Source organism: Elephas maximus, chromosome 6 (assembly GCF_024166365.1).
Source record: "Elephas maximus indicus isolate mEleMax1 chromosome 6, mEleMax1 primary haplotype, whole genome shotgun sequence".
In the NCBI taxonomy this organism is placed as follows: domain Eukaryota; kingdom Metazoa; phylum Chordata; class Mammalia; order Proboscidea; family Elephantidae; genus Elephas; species Elephas maximus.
Window position 1 is genome coordinate 78,242,113 of NC_064824.1, and position 20,284 is coordinate 78,262,396.

The 20,284-nt window shown below is 39.7% G+C and overlaps 1 protein-coding gene across 1 annotated transcript in view; it reads right to left on the bottom strand.

The window, feature by feature from the left end:
* CWC22 (CWC22 spliceosome associated protein homolog) overlaps positions 1 to 19,830 on the bottom strand; it is a 71,381-nt gene extending 51,551 nt beyond the window's left edge. The window contains exons 1-2 of the mRNA XM_049887569.1: positions 19,725 to 19,830; positions 3,411 to 3,550 (exon numbers count right to left, since the gene is read on the bottom strand). Coding sequence (XP_049743526.1) covers positions 3,411 to 3,437 — 27 coding nt within the window. The 5' untranslated portion in view covers positions 3,438 to 3,550; positions 19,725 to 19,830. The remainder of the gene's footprint in view (positions 1 to 3,410; positions 3,551 to 19,724) is intronic.
* Positions 19,831 to 20,284: the final 454 nt, after the last annotated feature.

Genomic DNA, 20,284 nt, shown 5'->3' on the forward strand with positions numbered 1-20,284 from the left:
TACCTAATTAACACCAGTTTTAAGTATAACATTATCACAGTTGCCAAAATACTTTCACTAACTACTGAGGTTGTAGGTTTGAGGCTACCCAGAGGTGCCTCGGAAGAAAGGGCTGGTGATCCACTTCTGAAAAAAATCAGTCCCTGAAAACCCTAGGGAGCACAGTTCTATTCTGACACACATGGGGTCTCCATGAGTTGGAGTTGACTTGATGGTAACTGGTGGTAATGATACAATAACCACACAAGTGAATGAATGTGTAATCCAAATTTATAATTTAAAGTAGCCATAATTTGGCTATTTTACACTAATTGCAACCGTCTTAAAATTCTGTTTCTAATACATTTTAAAAAGCTTCAAAAATTATTTCACTTAGCAACGCAATGAAGTACAAGTGTTCAATACATATGATGTAGGGTTATATAAAACTTGACATCAAGCTCCTAAGCCAAATACAGAGTACAAGATTCATTTAAATGAAATTGGTAACATAAATTATAGTGTTGACTGTTTATTGCAAGACATAGCCCTGACTATTTATGGTAAGACGCAGAAGGGCAATGTCTTACAAATAGTACTGTAAAGGATACAAAAGACAGGAAGGACCCTTAAGGAACCGATGATCTTGTAGGAGAGAGAGAGTTATAAATATCGAATTATGTGTTCCAAAAGAGAACAATAAAACTGTACTGTCTACTTTTTCTTTTACAAGGCAATGCAATTATTTTGATTACATTAGAGAGAAGGCCTCAATTCTGTGCTAATGATTTTTAATACATTTCTCCAACATCTGTTGTGAGCAAGAGGGAGAAGCCAAAAATACTGAAGTCGTGAATCGGAAGGATTTTGTTAAATACGATCGAGTAACAGATGCCTGGTACAGCTAGAAAGTGTTAACAGGAGATCTCAAGTAGGGAACAATCACCATGACATAGGGAACTGAGGGATAACTTTGGGTAAAACCAAAAACCAAACCAAACCCAGTGCTGACGAGCTGATTCCAACTCACAGCGACCCTACAGGACAGAGTAGAACTGCCCCACAGAGTTTCCAAGGAGCGCCTGGAGGATTCAAATGCCGAACCTTTGGTTAGCAGCTGTAGCGCTTAACCACTATGCCACCAGGGTTTCCAACTTTGGGTCAAAAAAAAAGGGGGACTTAAATTGAGCTTTGGTGGATGAATAGGATCTCACTAAGTTGAAAGTCATTTTGGGGTGTAATTCAAACATTAATAACATGAATCTCTTTATTTCCCTTACCACAGAGTTTAGAGTGCAGTAGTTAAAGATAATATGTAGTCAAAATTACCTTCAAAAATTCTCTAACGTTGTTCATTTAGCAAAACAAAAATGGTTTGGCATATACAATATCAGGCACAGGATACATGTGAAGAGTATACATTACCTAGACTAACCTATGCAGGTAGTCTACATGGGTAGTACGTAGTAGAGAGAGCAATGTGAGACGGTGAGTGGACCAGGAAGCCTGAGTCCAGAAGGCTTTGAGTATCCACTAGGCTCAGGGAACAGGTCTTCAACAGCAAGAGACAGAAGGGACTAGATGAGGTAGAGAGCTTGCTTCCAGCTAGCTAAGGAAGCTACAGTAAGGCTCAAGTAGAGAAAAAAAAAAAAAAGCAGGATTCTCAACCAAAGCCTCACAATCCTAACATATGCGTCCTTAGAACATTAGAAGAAGATCTGAGCTTCACCTGAGGTCAGAACAGGCCTGAGCCCAGCTAGTGGACCTTTTGTGGCTTACAGAAAGAAGATTCTGAGAAAGACTAAACATTTCTTCTTCTGTGTAAAAGGTATCAACCTAAATATCTGAGTACCCATCTAGCATGGTTTAGTCGAGAGTCAGTTCCACACAAGGTCTCCTTTTTCTTTATGTGCCCAGCTCCTAACATTCTGACACCTACTAGGTCCTGGATAAGTTAACTGTTTGCATGACATTGGACCAATGGGTTTAAGTACCAAAACGGCAGATTTTAGAACAATATATGAAGGTGTTTACTGATAGATGGGGCTACCTTAGGAAACAGTGAGTCCCCTCCAACAGGGATATGCAAGCAGAGACTGGATGTCTACCTGACAAGAGAAGTTAGAAAAGATGGCAGCAGATCTTCCTTAGTCTACAGGTCTACCCCTTCAGTCTATTAAGTGCTTACTACACACCAGGCCATGTACTTGGTGCCTGCTGTCAAGGAGCTCACAGACTAGTTCTCCTTAAAGTAGAAGAAGGTTCAGTGGGGAAGAAATGATGGAGGAGAAGAAGGGAGGAACGGCTATATTTATAATCAAATAAAAACACACCTTCCCCAGGAAGTGACATGCGAGAAAAGAGGGATGGGGCTGACTTGTAGATTCTTGTAGTTGAAAAGAAAAGGAAATGGAATGGTTTGCTCTCCAGCTAAGTCTGCTCACAGGCAGAAGAACAGCTTTGAAATCAGACGAAGCCAATGGTCCCTGTACTGCTCTGACCTCATCTCCTACTATTCGCTCTTTCTTATAGCATCCTCCAGCCACACTTGACTCTTGGCCTTTGCACTTGCTGCTCCCTCTGCCTGGCACACTCTTCCCCCAGATGGCTACATGACTAACTCCTTTACCCCCCTTTGTCTTTGTCCAAATGGCTATCTTTTCAATGGATCCTACACTTGCCTCCTTAATGAATGTTACAACCCCAAACACTACTGACCGCCCCCCTTACCCTATTTTATTTCTTTTCTCCATAGCACAAGTCTGGCACTAACACTCAAATTTACTGTATGAATTACTTATGTATTAAGTTCACAGTTTATTCTGTCTTTCTCCACTAGGATATAAAATCCATGAGAGCAAAGATTTCTGTTTTGTTCCCGTTTTACCTAGTACCAATAACAGTAACTGGGACATAGTAAGAATTCAATAAATATATGTTGACTACATGAATGGATAATGTCTAAAGTAATGTACATCACAGAATAAAAAGCTCATCTATGAATATAAAATATGCAGTAAGATGCTCCACTGTGACAAACGTGGAAAACGAGACCAACTGTGGGAAGGAGATTCCTGTCTTTCAATTCACTCATTCAGGAGAGCAGGCTTTTTGAGAATAATGGTAGAATTGCCTGCACTGTTTATTTATTTTCCTTTTGCATGTGCTCATTTTCATGTACTTTCTTGATTTGTGCAGATGCTGAGAAGGCATTCGCACACACACCCTCATGCTCTCTCAACTGGCCCTCTTGTACACTACTACTTCCATTTGGCCAAGTATCTACATCTGAAATTGTGTCAGTTAAATAAATGTCTGTATGATCTCTATGGTATGATTCAAATGGTGTAATTATATAAATGCATTTTTGTTTAAAGACTAGGTAATTGACTCTAAGTTTACTTTGTCTATTATAAGATTCCAACACTTACTTTTATCTGTGCCACGCTACTTTTCATTTTCTGTTGCCAACTGACCCAATAAATCAAACACTCCTTAAGTTGTTCCAAGTATCAATTACCCAGTAGTCTGAATCTCTTGAGAGTTTATTTTTTCTGTCTGCAATTGTCACCTATAAAACACACCAAGAAAGTTTTGTTAACGATGATAAAAATGTGTGTGTGAAATGACACATTATTTCAAAACAATGGACATCTGACCATTTTATATTTCTTAGCCAACAAGCAAAAACATAAACAATAATTAAATACAAAAAAATCAATAAATTCTTAAATAGTTCCATATAACAATGTATACCTAACACATATTAATAAAAAAGGAACCATGAACGAGAGAGCAAATAATAACGAGGGAATATAAACCCAAAAAACCCGCTGCTATCGAGTTGATTCTGACTCATAGCGACCCTACAGGGCAGAGTAGAACTGCCCCATTGAGTTTCTAAGGAGCGCCTGGCAGATTCGAACTGCTGACCTTTTCGTAAGCAGCTGCAGCACTTAACCACTACACCACCAGGGTTTCCAAATTTAAGCACCTAAAATATTTTACTCTAAGGACTGAGAGAAACAAAAGTCAATTTAAAAATAGATGTCCAATAACTTTATTCAAAATGTTGCAGCAAAGGAGCCCTATAGCTACATCATAAAATAGTTATCATGGTACATTAAAAAACAAAGGGACTGGGAATTATGTAAGAGAAATTCTCTATAAACTAAGTACAACACATCCAATGTTTCTACATAAACTAAAAGCGAAGTACCCAATATTCTTGCAATAATGACTATTCAGAGATAAATGTACTTTACACGGAAATATAAAGTGCTAAACTAAAATGATTATGACTCAATGTTATCTATCAAAGGGACAAAGCTTCAGATATATTCACATTTTAGAATTAAGTATTTGGCTCACAGTAAGCCTAGTCATCAAAGTTAAATGCTAAAATATCTTTCAATAGCTACCTGTTAAGTGAATTTTAGTAAGTTTTGCAAAATTCTGGATCAATAGTTACATTTGCACAGAACTGCCATTCAAGCATTTTACTGGAATTACAAATCTAAATGGCTTATAGTGTAAAGTAATGAAATCACAAAAATAAAAAAAAGAGAAGATGTAGAGTATATAAAGACTTGTACTCAGTACTGAAATAAATGAATAAAATTTGGAAAAAATTTTTTGAGTGCTAGAAAGGGCATTATAGGTTATCTGGTCTAATTCTTTCTTTTTAAAACTGAGACCACTGAAGATTGGAGAAGTCATTTCAAAGTTTTAAGTTCTGATACCAGTTAGCCGCAGACCTGTAACTAGAAATCTAGTGTAATGACACCCAGTTAAGCATTTCTTTCACTAGTCCACAGGTTAGATATGTAATACTCAAACAGCTCTGACACACTATAAACCTACGTAGAGCTGCTGTCTTTTTAATGCAGATGGAGATGTACACAAATCATTAGGTCAAGAAAAGTGTCTATTACAATTGTTAGCATGGTTTCAAGGTTAGTAAAAGCAATATACACAAAATTCTTTACAAACTTATCAATCTGTGAAATAACTGCAACCTAATGCACACCATAGCTTACATATTTGCAGCTGCCAATGTGCCTAACTTTATGTAAGGGGCCCATGTGCACCCTGGTTCTTCAATTAATTAATATACACTACTACATTTAGGATTGTTTCTGGCTGGCAGGTTGGCCCAAAACCTTTTGTTTGTTTGTTTTTAAAAGAGTTGCTCTGACCCTAAATCCTAACTATAACAGACCAGTCTGTCTAGGACTTTTATCATGTCAACAACTATGGCATTTCTGTTTGAATTCAGTGTTTGAACTCAGTTTCAGAACAACTTTTCTTGTTGGATGCTACCAATCAGATAAACAAATGAGAATAAAATTATGAAGAACAATTCATAAAATCAGTCTCTGTGGTAGTAAGGGGAAATCCTGGTGCCATGGTGGTTAATGCTACAGCTGCTAATGAGAAAGGTCGGCAGTTCGAATCCACTACGTGCTCCTTGGAAACTCTATGGGGCAGTTCTACTCTGTCTTATAGGGGCACTATGAGTCGGAATCAACTCGACGGCAATGGGTTTGGTTTGGGTTTTTGGTAGTAAGGGGGAGAGAAGAGGCACATCTCCCTTTAGTTGGTTCTGATATAATGAGTTAACAAACCTGTGTTAACAAAAGTCAAACTATAAAAAAAAGAATTGCTTCAACGGGGAAAGAGGAGTAGATAGCAATGGACAACCCTAACAAAACATCCTGTCTGCGTGAAGTTTACATTCTAGTTCTAAGTGGCAAATCTATAATGATAAGCAAAGCACCATGTCACTCAAAGTGGCTGGTTTGGTTTTTTTCTACATGCCAGTTTCAGATCATTATTTCACAGTGTAGAACTAATTCCTTAAGTGATTGTTAAAAAGAATCTGAATTCCGTAAAAGTGCATGACAAGAGAATTACTTGTAAATATGTCGAAGCCACCTCTGACTTATTAAATCAAAAGATGGATGTGCAGGTGAAACGTAGGCCTGGGCATGCTTGTTTTATGAAAGCATTCCCAAGGAGACTGTAATGTGCAGCCTTCCCCCAAGTCTTCTCGGCTTCCCAACTCGGGGTGAGAAATCTGCTTCTCAATTTTTCTTAAGTCATGGACCACTTACAGAATATAGTCTATAGCCTAGTTACTTTATAATGAAAAACTCAGTAATCAGTTGGAAAGGGACAGATAAATTCCAATTAATACTTACTCCCTTATTGGTACAAAGCTTGTAGATGCACGTAGAAAAGAGTATCTATAGCAGCGTTTTTTAAAACTGAGAAATTATGGGCACGATTTACAGGAAAAAAAAAATCTCATTTGTAATGAATGCACTGACTGTCACAGCTGAGGTTCTTTTGAGTTTCAGATACCTATACTATGTGAGCATTCACTTTTCCACTACTATTCTTTATCCAAACTACAGCAACTTTTTTTACACATGCTATAACCTCATTTGTTCCTCACCTGGCACAAACACTTCATACGCATATTATGGAAAGGGACACTTACTTATTTTCTCACTCCAAAAACCAAACCCATTGCCGTTGAGTTGAGTCTGACTCACAGAGACCCTACAGGACAGAGCAAAGCTGCCCCATAGAGTTTCCAAGGCTGTAGGTCCTTACAGGAGAAGATTGCTGCCACATCCTTCTCAATAACTGAAGTAATACTACTTATTACAAAATGATCACAAACGCAAATACAAGCACTGAGATAGAGTCATCCAGATGCCAGAACACAGAACATGTTTACAAAATGTTTTTATCATCTTTAAAATGAATACAAACAATGAAAATTTGAGAGAAAAAAAAGAAAACCCCACATCAAAAGAGAGGTTCAGCCTTCCTAGACTAACACATAAATAAAATGTGATGACAATAAATGTTTCAAATGGAAACCTAATTTGCTGTCTAAAGGTTCATCATAAACACAGTAAAATAGTATTAAAAAAAAAAAAAAAAAAAACTAGCCACATATGGCTAATGGTTACCAAACTGGACAGCACAATCCTAATGATTAGTAGACACTCCTGCCTTAAGTCATGGTACTCCCAAAATCCGTACCCTTGACCATCCCCATAAAAAAAAAAAAAAAAATCCCCATATATGGGACTAATTCTTCAGATACTAGCAAAGTTAAGAAATCCATATTCAAATTAACGGTAAAAGCCACCTGGTTATTTTATAAAAAGGATTAATTATAGGTCATGATAAATAATAGATAATAGGATAATCTTCATTCTAGAGTTTATCTATGTCAAAATGGCCAAATGTGTAACCTCCAGAGTGTTAAAATGCCACTGCTGTGATACCAAATGACTCAACATGGGATCATTCAATATAAAGAACACGAAAGCCTGGTACTAGAGATCAAGACTGCTACTATCACAAACCTGATACAGGATCATGACCCACTGAACAACAGTGCAGATATGGACTGATCACATCTCCAGAAGACAATGGTCCATCCTTCAGCTCAGGGTGAGTAACCAGAGGGAGTACTCATAAAATTAAAAACCAGCCCTGATGACAGCTGTGAGGGAAGAATTGACAACTGAAACAAAAACCACAACTTATAAAATGAATTCCACTAATCTGCAGAACAAATTATGCCGGACCAAACCACGGTATACATCATGGATTTTCTAAGTTCAAATTCTTATTTCTAAAATGTTCAGATCTATATCTGTTCCAAAGTAAGAAGACAAAACTGTCCTGACTGCTTCACGAACTCCCTAGTACAGAAATTCTGCCTAATCCCTGCTAAGATCTTCCGGTGTCTCACTCTAGCCCAGCAACCTCTATAATAATATGCCCCATGATTCCCCATAGTGTGCTTTCTCCCTTCCTGCAGCAAGCCAATAAACTTAACTTTGACTGCTGGTATGTTACTGAGGATCTTTGATTGGTGGGCTTTAACACACAAGGCAAATGACCCAGTTTATCCAACAACTCAATGGCATAGGAGATTAAAAACAAGAGAAGGACAGCTGCTGCTGTTAAATAAAAGAAACTTAAGACAGAGATATAACAACAAATATAACATATGAGTCTTGTTTAGATCCTGATTTGAACAATTTGCCCTACTTTAAAAAGGAATTTGTTCACACAGTAAAACCCCCATGTTAACTTAATTCAGCAGTAACTCAACTGACTAATATTCTCTACCCAGTCTTAAAACAGAGGTGGGCTAAAGTTCCTGTCTCAGCATAGGGGACAACATAATGGAAGAGAGCATTTTCTAATCCAGTAAAATTGTCAATTTGCTGTTCAATTATTGTTTAAAACCCAGCAAACAGGAGGATTGTCAAGGTATACAGTAGCACTACAACAAAATAACTTACCATCTATACTGATACGATTTTACAGCCATTTAAAAATGATGTTCCTAAGATATCCAGAGATTAACTACATTTTTGTTTTCGAAGTGAGAAATGTGTAATTTAAGTACAATAACAAGAACAATAAATGATAATTACATCCACAAAGATACTACGCTAGGCACTTCATTTATATAACCTCATTCAATCCTCATGATTTCTGTACTTTAGTGATTTTTTTCAAAGTGAGAACTGAGACGCAGAGAGCTGAAGCCATCTATCCAAGGTTACACAGCCAGTCAACGACAGAGCTAATATTCGAAGCCAGATATATCTGATGCCAAAACCATCTGATACTGTATGGCAATGAAAATGCCAACATTAATAAATTGATGTCAAATTAGTAAATTATAAAATGTAAGCAGGTATAGTCTCTAATACATAAATTTTCCCATCATAAACTGATCGATTCCTCCAAAGTTCCAAAAGTAAAGATGTGGACATTAATATGATGAGGCACTACTTCTTTCCAAACATGCATAATAATAGTTTTAAGGATTCCTTTTAATCACCATACCTAGAACTCACTGTGACCAGGCACAACATGAGGAAATAAATCACCTGTCTTAGATTAAGCATTCTCCTTTGCTTTTTTCCCAAGGCCATTTTCCATTCCCAACTTACTTATTCATTAAAAACAAAAGCACAAATTACTATGTATTTTATTTCAAGTTATGCTACCATTTAAATTTAATGAGCTTTATTTCTAAACAGTGTCATCTTCCCCATTTCTTTCAACCTTCACTGCTAAATAATTTCCTGACAATCAAGTACAACCAGTTACATTTCCGTGTTCCAAAATGAGTGTGAAACTGACAACACTGTAGAGGACACTGCTACCGTAGTTCTAGTAAAAAATGCATAAAGTACCACCATGGTCCAGATTTAAAAACATGCCTGTGGAGAAATTCTCGGAGTTCAATATGTGCATGCTTGATACGCAGACTAACTGCAAATTCCTGCGATGAGAGCAATTTATCTAGGCTTTATAGCTCTTGCTGCTCTTTTTAGTATCACTGTGTGGATTTTACGACGAATTACTAAATTTCTTTTTCCACGTCACAAGTAAGCAACTCAGTAAAACCACACTTGCTCTCCCAAGCAAGGATATTTTATAATGAGAATGTGGCAGCACTTATGGGACCATTAGTTTAAAAATGAAGATTTTCCCATCTCTCTTAGTTTCTGTAAGCATTGGAGAGCAAAATATTTAATAACATTTAAAAGGAACACTTTAGCTTGTTTACTGGAAGCTACAAAACTATAAATTCTGCAATTATCTCAAAAATTTAAGAAAATGAGAAAATATTCAAGTAATGGCTGAAATGTACTGCTTTCTAGATTATTTCAGGAGCAGAACACTTCTTCTATTGCCTCTCGGGGGTCCTTACCCGATGATAGAGGAACTCATGGAAACATTATAAAAATGATAAAGAAAAAGAGGGAGTCAACACAGTAGATTCCCTTTGGCTTGCTCTTCTGCATTCTACAGAATTACACTAGGGTTGGTGAATTTCAAATACTATAATGGCTTGAAAAAAAAAAAAAAACCCTAGTTGCCCAATAGGGAAAATGGTAATATTAAAAACATTTAAACCTAAAAACTGGTTTAAATTTGTTCTAAATATAAAAATGTAATACGGGGTGGGGGAGATCCTCAGAAAAGCCCCCAAATGGGGGTCAAGTTCCTAGACCCTTTCCAAATAATGGTTTTCCTTGTCAGAGAAGGGATGAGGCTGGCCACTGTTCTTGACTAATATATGACAAGGTGGCTGTGTCCTTAACATTATCCATACTGAAGAAAAACCACTTGCTTTTTTTTTAAATATATATTCGTGGGAAACTTGTCCTATGATACACCACATAAAGAAAAATGATGTACTGTGATTTCATCATGGATCCACAATTTCAAGAAAATAAAAGAGTCTGAATACTTCTGTTCCCTTCTGGAAAGTTACCAGGTACAGGTCCACAATCCCTTATCTGCAATTCTGAAATACGAAAAGCCCTGAAAACACACAGTTATTTTTTTAAGCTTGTGGCACACTCACTCGGCATCACTGACTCAAGATTTAATCGGATCCTTTACAGGATGCACTGCAGAATGATCAATAGGCTTGATTAGGAGGTGTTACCCCAGGCCCCCACAGTTTACTTAACAGTATATGTATTGTATTTCTTCTCTAAAATATGAAAATTTCAGAATGTCAAAACAGTTCTAATTTCCAGAATTAAAATAAAGAACTGCAAACTTGTTTCCTAGTCGTTGTATATATCAGGTATGCTCTTTAACTCAAAACCATCTGAACGACTAAAGATTCCTTTGTTCAAGAACAGGGCTGGAAGCTGTGGAGATATTATCTAGATATCGTTTGGGTTTTGAAAGTGATAAGGAATAAGCACAATATGGAACCCTCTGTCTGGTCTCTGATTCTTTGTGCGGGGAAAACCAAAACAAACTCATTGCCATCAAGTCGATTCCAACTGATAGCGAACCTACAGGAGAGAGTAGAACCGCGATATAGAGTTTCCACGAAGCACTTCGCTGATTTGAACCAGCGACCTTTCGGTTAGCAGCCGTAGCACTTAACCACTATGCCACCAAGGTTTCCTTGTGCAGGGAAGACAGTCCCAGTTATGAAGTACCTTAAGACAGTAAGACTCAGATGAGTAAAAAAAGACAAAACCTAAAATCTTATAATTAAAAAAAAATTTCTATTTGTTTTGTTGTTGTTATTGAGAATACATACAGCAATGAATTCACTGATACCAATATGTATACTAAAAACTACTCATTATAAATTGTGAGGAGGTATTATGCCCCATTAATTTCCTAAAATATCATGAAGCCAGTCCATATTGGTTTATATGTAAGTAACCAAAGAAATAAAAGAGTAAGTGATACAATCATTTGGTTACACTATTAAAATTTTTTTAAAAATTCTTTTACTGGTATCATGGAGCTCTGGTGAAGCAGTGTTTAAGTGCCTGGCAGCTGACACAAAGGTCTGAACCCACCAGCTGCTCCAGGGAGGAAGATGTGACAGGGCAGTCTGCTTCTGCAAAAGATTCCAAACTAAAACCTGCTGCTGTCCTGATTCACAGAGGCCCCATAAAACAGAGTAGAACTGCCCCATAGGGTTTGGTGCCGCAGTTAAGAGTTACAGCAGTTCGAATCCACCAGTTGCTCCTTGGAAACCCTATGGGGCAGTTTAACTCTGTCCTATAGGGTCGCTATGGGTCCAAATCCACCGGAGAGCAACAGGTTGGGTTGGGTTTGGTGTTGCTAAATGCAGGGGCCACTTCCTTCCTCTACACAACACTAGCATTTGGAAATGCTAACTCCCTCCTTCTTCAATTTCTTGCTTCTCTTGATTGACTTACAAGGACAACGCCTTCATCTGGTTTTCCTCCTGTCTCTTTCCTCTGTCCATTCCTTTAATATTTACTGTACCTCAGTTTAATCTTTAGTCAGAAATTTTTGTTTTGTTCATTGTTGTATTTACAACCCAGAAGGCTCTCAATACATACTTGTTAAATGGATTAATGAATAGCTCTTATCGTTTCTATCTCCATATTCTCTCTGGAAGACCATCTTCATCCCCACAGCTTCAACTAGCACATATGACAATGACTTTTTTATCTCCAGCCTAATCTTACAGAGTTCGAAATCTTTATGTCCAATTGCCTACGGAAACCTCCATTTGGATGTCTCAAAGTGTTTCTAACCAAGAAAGTCCAAACTGGAACTTATTTTCTCCTCTTCCTCACCACAAACCAGTTCTTCCTTTAAGATATTACCTATAAAACTTTCCTCTTTCTCACATTGCTGCATCTCCCTTACTTTCACTCATGAGCGAACCCAAGTGGCCACCACAGGTGCGTATTCCAGGCTGTCTACTTGCTGGCTTCCTTTAGCTTCTAGTCCTGGAAGGGGGATCTTTTGATGGGGATTGACTTTTGCTGCCTCATTGCACCCAAGGGAAACCACTTGCTTGCTCTCAAAAAGCAAAACAGTCTTTTTTTTTTTTTTCCTGCAAGTCCTTCCTTCAAACGCAAACCTTCTGTTCTCTCACCAGTTCTATGCAGGTCTGTGTCTTTTCAAATACAAAATCCCTAGGTGGTGCTCAGGCCCAATACTCTATAAGAAAAAAAAAAAAATTTTTTTTTTTTTTATACACAGGGCTAAAAAACCCCCCCAAAACAAAAAAAAAAAACACCTTTGTTGTAGGTGCCTACTCATAGGGACCCTATAGGACAGAGTAGAACTGCCCTATAGGGTTTCCAAGTAGCGGCTGGTGGATTCGAACTGCCCATCTTTCTGGTTAGCAGCCGAGCTCTTAACTAACCACTGTGACACCAAGTGCTCCATACACAGAGCTACTGCCTTCAAGCCAATGGCCTGTGTTTCTTTCAGGCAAATTCTAGCTCCCCTTTTAGCATATCCAATCAAGTATTGGCTGAAGGCAGACTTACGGCTCTGTTATCTATATATACAATAATCATTTGCATCATACGTTTAGGTCTGCTTTACAACACTAGGTAGGAGATACATTCAATATCCACTGTACATTCAAATAAACCCTTTTTAAAACATTCCAGTTTCATCTTCTACATACCTTGACTACCTTCTCATTCATATGCATATGACCTCAGGCTTCTGGCTACGTAGAATCAATCATCTTGCTTATCTGGCCTGGCTTTTGCACCAGGCCATTCCAGATGCAGCTCTTCTCCCCTCAGTTGCAGCATAATATCTCTTACTTTCCTTTCAGCCATTACAGATAACCACAAAAGTAACCATCTAAGAATCAAAATTTTCACTTCCCATGCCCCTTCGTTCTTTCTCTTACAAAGACCCATGCTTCCATGAGTCTGGGGCCATTGCAACAAATCCCACTCCTGACACCAACTGCAAAAATGGTGTGGTAGTGGCATCTGACCTCCTCATCTAAGCTGAAAAGGCAGAAGGAGAATCATTACCAGGATCAACAGCCCAAGGTTTTGATTCCTATGAGGCAGGGGTTAGATATGCCTTCACCCTGCAGCCTTTTTACCAATTCTGGTAACAACTGTCTCTCCCATGGCACTGTCTACTTCTCTGCTAAGTTTGATAATTAGTTGCCATGGCCACACAGAACTCACAGACCATACTCACACTTATGAGGTATATTAGGGAAGTAACAGGTTACATGAAAACCCTGGTGGCACAGTGGTTAAGAGTTTGGCTACTAACCAAGAGGTTAGCAGTTTGAATCCACCAGGTGCTTCTTGGAAACCCTAGGGGCAGTTCTACTCTGTCCTACAGGGTCGCTTGAGTCGGAATTGACTCAACGGCAAGGGCTTTTTTTTTTTTTTAACAGGTTACAGATCAGGTTTAGGAACATTCAGGATACATTTCTTTGGTCACGACAGCCTCTTTACCACTGTGCCACAGTCAGGTCTCTCTCTAGCCATCAGCCCTCGGCCTGGCCTCTGCCCTGCTCCAGTGTTACAAAGCTCTTTTGGCTCTGCCAATAAGTGCCCCAAGGTGTCCCACTCTGCCAGAAAGCGTTGGCCCAAAGGTGCTCAGCCCTAGCTCTGTGGGTTGGGAGGCCCACTGTGCCATCTCTTGTCAGTCCCCTGGTTCTGCTCCTGCCACCGCTTCTTTTCATCTCAGGTGTTACAGCTCTCCCTCTCTGTCCTGGTTCCACTGCCCTTCTCTATCCTGTGTTACAGCTCCTCTCTCCTCCTGCATCTTCCTTTAAGCCTAGCAGGATGGCAAAACTGACCAATCCCCTTGTTAGGGTTTTATACGCCTTATTTGCATGGGCCCACACCCACAAGGCTGCCATGCCCCTTATTTACCTTATTAGCAACCTATCCAATCCCCTTGGTGGACCACAAACACCTCATTTGTATAGCCCCACCCAGTCATCTGGCAGGAATTAGCCTAGGGCTAGAAGGGCCATATTATAGTAAATACTAATACATTAGAAGCACTAGAGCTTCAACAAACACTGCCTTTTTCATTTTGTGTTAAAGTCTGTATTTATTAACGAGTCTTGGTAAGAAAATAAAAATTGAAAAATTTTGTATAAACAGGGAAATAGGGCAAAAAATGATGAGGCTGGAGCCACAATTAATACTTACATTAGAAAGTGATTTTTGAAAAACAGAGAAAATGTGAAAGAGAAGTATGCTCATGGTCTTTTGATTACTTTTTTTTTTTAACTTAAGCCCTATTTTTTGGTAACAAATCAAGAATAGTGCTCTAAAGGACTGTGGATAAATGTAGGGTGATATATATGTTAAGCAGAACACAAAGCATCGAGGACTGAAAACTGAAAGTCCCTATTCTCAGAGAGTTCATGCTCTGGTAGAGAACATAAGTGTAAGTGCTCAGGTAATATAATAATAAACTTAGTAGTACAAAAAAGAGAAGCACAGCTAAGTGGGTCTAGGATATACAGAAAGAAGTGAGTCTTGAAAGACAAGCAGGAATTGTCCATATGGAAAAAAAGTCATTCAGGCAATGAGATTAGCCTGTGTAAAAACTCAAAGATACAAGAATATTTAGGAAATTCTGAGTTGTTTGGTGAGTAGGGCACAGGATGCATATGGAGGACTGAATAGATATGAAATGGAACGTGTAAGACTTGTGAATTCTAAAATTAGTTCTATTTCTTCCCCGAGGAAGGTCCCTGGAGAAGGACATCATGCTTGGTAGAGGGTGAGCAAAAAAAAGGAAGACCCTCAACAATAATATGGACTGACACACTGGCTGCAACAATGGGCTCAAACAGACCAATGATTGTAAGGATGATGCAGGATCGGGCAGTGTTCTCTTCTGTTGTACAGACGGTCACTATGAATTGGAACCAACTCAACAGCACCTAACAACATTTCTTTCACCATAGAACTCCATAAAATATTTTGACATCTTCCTTACTAAGGAATACAATAGTTTTGTTCCACTTATTAATTCCTACTTCTTAGAATCACCAAACTGTGTCATCAATTGCATTAAGACAGCAGTATAAGACATCATTCCATATCTATCTTTAAGGAACTGCTTGAAAAAACATCCCTAACGAGTGAGATGAAGAAAATCCCAACTCCTCTACTAACACAGCAGGAAGGTGGTGTTGGCAGTTCACTCAGCTTACAAAAAGTCTAATTATTGAGTATGCAGTATGCCTTCACACATTCATACTTTGCTCCCTACTTTCCAAATTCGTTCCTCAGCTTGCCTAACAAATACATGGACTACACAGTTTCTGCCAACTCACAGCACAGCTTTAAGAGTGTGTTTTCTGATTATTTAAAGAGTCATCAAATGAACTGTATTCTATTTTGAAGAAAACAACTAGGACGTGGTTAGCCTCCATTAAGGAATTTAGGAAGTAGTCTCTAGAAACACAGCACAACTGCATGACAGAACCTCCTACCACTTGTGCGTCCAGGTAGAAAATAAAATTGTCCTAATAAACTAAATCGGAAGAATTCACAGAGTAATTTTTTAGGTAGAAGTGCTGAATTTAGTCTAGCCTGATACATTAATGAGTTAGACTCATTAGACAGGATAAGTATGAGTCTCCTGCTAGGTCTCTCCCTTCCATTAGCTACCTCATTCTACAATCATGTCATTTTTGTTGTTAGGTGCTGTCGAATAAATTTCAACTCATAGGGACCCCATGTGACAGAGCAGAGCTGCCCCACTGGGTTTTCTAGGCAGTAATCTTTACAGAAGCAGATTGCCAGGTCTTCCTCCTAGGGAGGTGCTGGGTGGGTTCAAACCACCAACCTTTTGGTTAGCAGTCAAGCGCTTAGCCATTGTGCCATCAGGCCTCCTTTCTATAATCACAGGACCCATCCCTTTGTATATCCCAGGCCAAGGAAGCCCATACCTTCTTTTTTTTTTTTTTTTTTTATCTGTCCACTGGGAAAGATTTGTTAATACCTAGGATGCCTAAAAATAGCAAGATTTATTTTAATCCCTTGCTTCTCCCCCTGATTACATGTACTAACTCTGAAGCAAACTATGTGAAAAGCTTATACTTTCTTGCAGATACTGAAGTGTCTCCACAGTGTCTACCTGGGATATGCAAATACTGAGATAAAGTATTTAGGCTACAGATTTAGTTAAGTCTGGGAGTTTGCTGAAACTAATACGCCAAAGGCCTTACTGTTTCATCACCCTTCCATAGGACTCTCAAATTTAAAATGAAAAGTAGGGAAATGCAACAAAGGAGTCCTCAAAAGTCATCAGTGGGATCAGCTATACCACCAACAACCACTTCTTCCTTAAACTAGCTCTAAATCCATGTGGTCAACAAACAGAAAATAATGTTGCAGTTATGGCATGAGCATATACCCTGATGCTCTTGTGTCCTTTCAGGTGGCCTCAGGTTCAAGCCATTACAGGTCACTTGGCAGCGTACAATCATCAGAAAGGAGTTAACCACTAACAATTCAGCAACTGGGAAAGCTGACAGTTAGGAAAGCTGGTTTAGGAAAGACAGCTAAGTAGCCTAAAAAAACCAAACTCCTTGTCGTCGAGTTGATTCCAACTCACAGGGACCCTATAGTCTAGGGAGTGTCTAACTACAGAAGTGGTTGGAGCTAAACTATCCAAAGTGAGGAAGGGGAGTAGCAGCTGATTCTGGAAAATGAAACAAAACACAAACAACAGACAAAAATAGATCTCTAGGCCCCAAGAGTATGGCCCTCAGCCACCTTTTTAACTCACTACTAAAGTCACTCCTAAGGGTCACCCTTTGGCCAAAGATTTAGGCCCATAAAACAAACAAAAATACACGTAGCTCAACCATGTATAGGGGTTAAATGGGCACACCAGGCCAGCAGCAAGGATGAGAAGGCAAGAGGGGACAGGAAAGCTGGATGAACGTAAACAGGAAACTCAAGGTCGAGAAGGGACAGAGTTGACGCATTGCGGGGTTGGCAACTGGTGTCACAGAACAATATGTGTATTAGTTGTTTAATGAGAAACTAATTTGTTCTGTAGATCTTCATCTAAAGCACAATTAAAAAAAAAAAAAACAGGTCTCTAGGGGATGTGGTTCTCAAACAGGCATGAGAATCAAATAGATGGTTTATTAATAATCAGACTGATAGGCTCCCATTCCTCCAGTTTCTGATTCAACAGGACTGGGGTGGGCCCCAAAATATGCATTGCTAACAAGTACTGATGCTGCTGGTTCAGGAGACCACTTTTAGAACCACTGAGCCAGGGTATTAGATCAAGGCTCTCGGCCTCTGATAAGCAAGCAAGTATAAGCAGAGTCCCAGTAAAACCAGTAACCAGTTGCTGTTGAGTCAACTCCGACTCGTGGCGACCCCGTGTGTGTCGCAGTAGAACTGTGCTCTACAGGGTTTTCAATGCCAGATTTTGGGGGAGTAGATCACCAGGCCTTTCTTCCACAAAGTCCCAGAGCCCCAGCCAGATTAGTTACGAAAGGCGCCTGTACACTTAATAGTAGAAGGGCAACATGTAACAGTAGTAGTAGCAGCAACAGCAATAATAAAATAATAAAAACCAATTCCACTGCCGTCGGATCGATTCCGACTCACAGTGACCCCAATGGGGTTTCCAAGGCTATAATCTCTATGAAAGCAGACTGCCACATTCTACCCTGGAGCCGGCTGGTGGTTTCCAAAGACTGATCCTCCCATTAACAGTAGATAATTTTGACCACTGTGCCACCAGAGAGCCTTAATATAATAAGGGCTAACACTATATAATAGAGTCCTGGTGGCATAGTGGTTAAAGGCTTAGCTGCTAACCAAAAGTTTGGTGGTTCAAATCCACCAGCCAGTCCTCGGGAGAAAGAGCCCTTCCGAAAAGATTTAAAAAAATACCCAGTGCCATCGAGTCGATTCCGACTCTATGAGTCCGAAAAGATTTACAGCCTTGGAAACCCTAAGGGGCAGTTCTACCCTGTGCTATAGGGTTGCTATGAGTCGGAATCCACTCGACAGCAATGGGTAACACTATATACCAGGCACTGTGCTTAATATCTAATGTGCATTATTTTCCTTCATCTTCAAAACAACTCGGTGAGGTAGATATTATAATCTAAGTTTTTCAGGTAAAGAAGCTAAGATGAGAGACATAAGGTGACTTACCCCACCCAGGTGATAGACCCAATAAATGTCAGGCCAAGACTGGAACCTTTGGCTCACTAGTCCATTAATCAACTCAACGCAAGGGAGTTACCTCCTCCTACAGACACAGTGTGCAGTAACTTTACCATGGTCAAAACCCACACTATTAAACACCAATTCTAAAGTTGCTTTTCTGTTAACTGAAGCTAATTCCTGAGCTCAGAGACAATACTAAACCAAGACAAATCTAAACACAGAAAAGTAAAAGGTAGGTTAACATGTTTTCTGAAAACCAAGCTTGTTTGCGTATCTACCTCATATGTCTAGTCTGTGGACACCCGAATATGCAAAGCAAATTCTTATCACGCTTTCAATCACTTCAATGCTTGCCTTTGGAACAGCCTTTCTCAGTATGTTTCCTTTTCCACTTACCTTGAAGAACTGCTTTGAGGGTTAGGTGAAAATAAATAAAGCAGTTACCGCAGTTAATGAAACTACTAAAATACCATTGTACGCAAGAATGTACTGTTGGATCCGGAGCTCAGAAGGCAGGTGGACACCTGAGACTCAAATTTGGAAGTTATGATCACCCTACTGGATGTAGTTCCAGTGATCAAAAGATGAAGATGACAGTGAAAGAATACACATGATAAGGAAAGAGCCCCCCCCGGCCTAAACACTGAGAACAATCAGTATTTACGAGGCAAACGAAGAAAAAAGAAACTAGTAAAATAGGTAGTCACAGGAATATTAAGAAGGAAATGAGTGAAAGAGTGCAACTTCCACTATTTCAATCAACTACAGTTTCCTAATCCCACCCCCATGACTCTAGGACGGGGACACTATGAAAGGTGCCTGGGAAGCCCAACTTAACTCTTCAGGCTCTAAGTACCCCGCGCCCGAACCGCACTGTACGCGAAGAAAAAGACCATCGCTACTGCTGGATTTCACTAACAAAGAGATAGGAGTCAGCCCAAAACTCTCAGGCGGAAACTAAGTTCATCCATGCAGGCGGGGAGCGAGCACACCACCGCCCCTTCCTAACCCGCTCCGACTCCTCGACCCGACCCGCGCTCACACCCCCACCTCGCGGGCCAGCGCACGGCGGGCAGGGAGCAACGCGCACCCGTTTACAGCCCACGGCTGGGCCAACGGGCGCGCACCCACTCCTGGGCCCCTTTCACTTCCCACCCGTTCAGGAAAACTGCCACACCTACGTCGGATCCCTGCCTACAGGGAGTCTACGGAGTTTGCGGTAATTACCTACAGCTCCACCGCGCCGCCATTACACCGGATACACGTCACTTCCCGTTCCTGGGCTCTGGCGGCACAATGAAGGCGGAGCGTGAAATACATTAAAAATTAGCTGTGATATGTTATAAAAGTATTGATTTATTTTAACACTATTTCGTAGTACTAGATTCAAAGAACTCTGTGCATCCACTTGCTACCCCTAAGACGGCGACAAAAGAAGTTGATACAAACGACTAAATCAAACACCCACTGCCCGTACGAGCGGAAACGACGCTAGCGTAATTGTAGTTTTAGGCTGTGGAGGCCGCAGTGTAGGATGGGAATTGTAGTCATTGTAGGTAAGCGCCCCCGAGTACATCCAGTCAACGCACCGGAAACGTGGTAAGGGTTAGGGTTTAGCGAGGTTTACTTTCATCTAAAACTATTTTCTGCAGTTGGCATGACTGTAATACTTAAGTCAGTTTTCCGTGAAAATCTTAAGAGCAGACAGCTTATTCAGACTCTTTACAGTAGTTTCACGAGAGCGTATTAAGCTTTACCAAATGTTAAAAAGTGCCTGTAAAGTACCA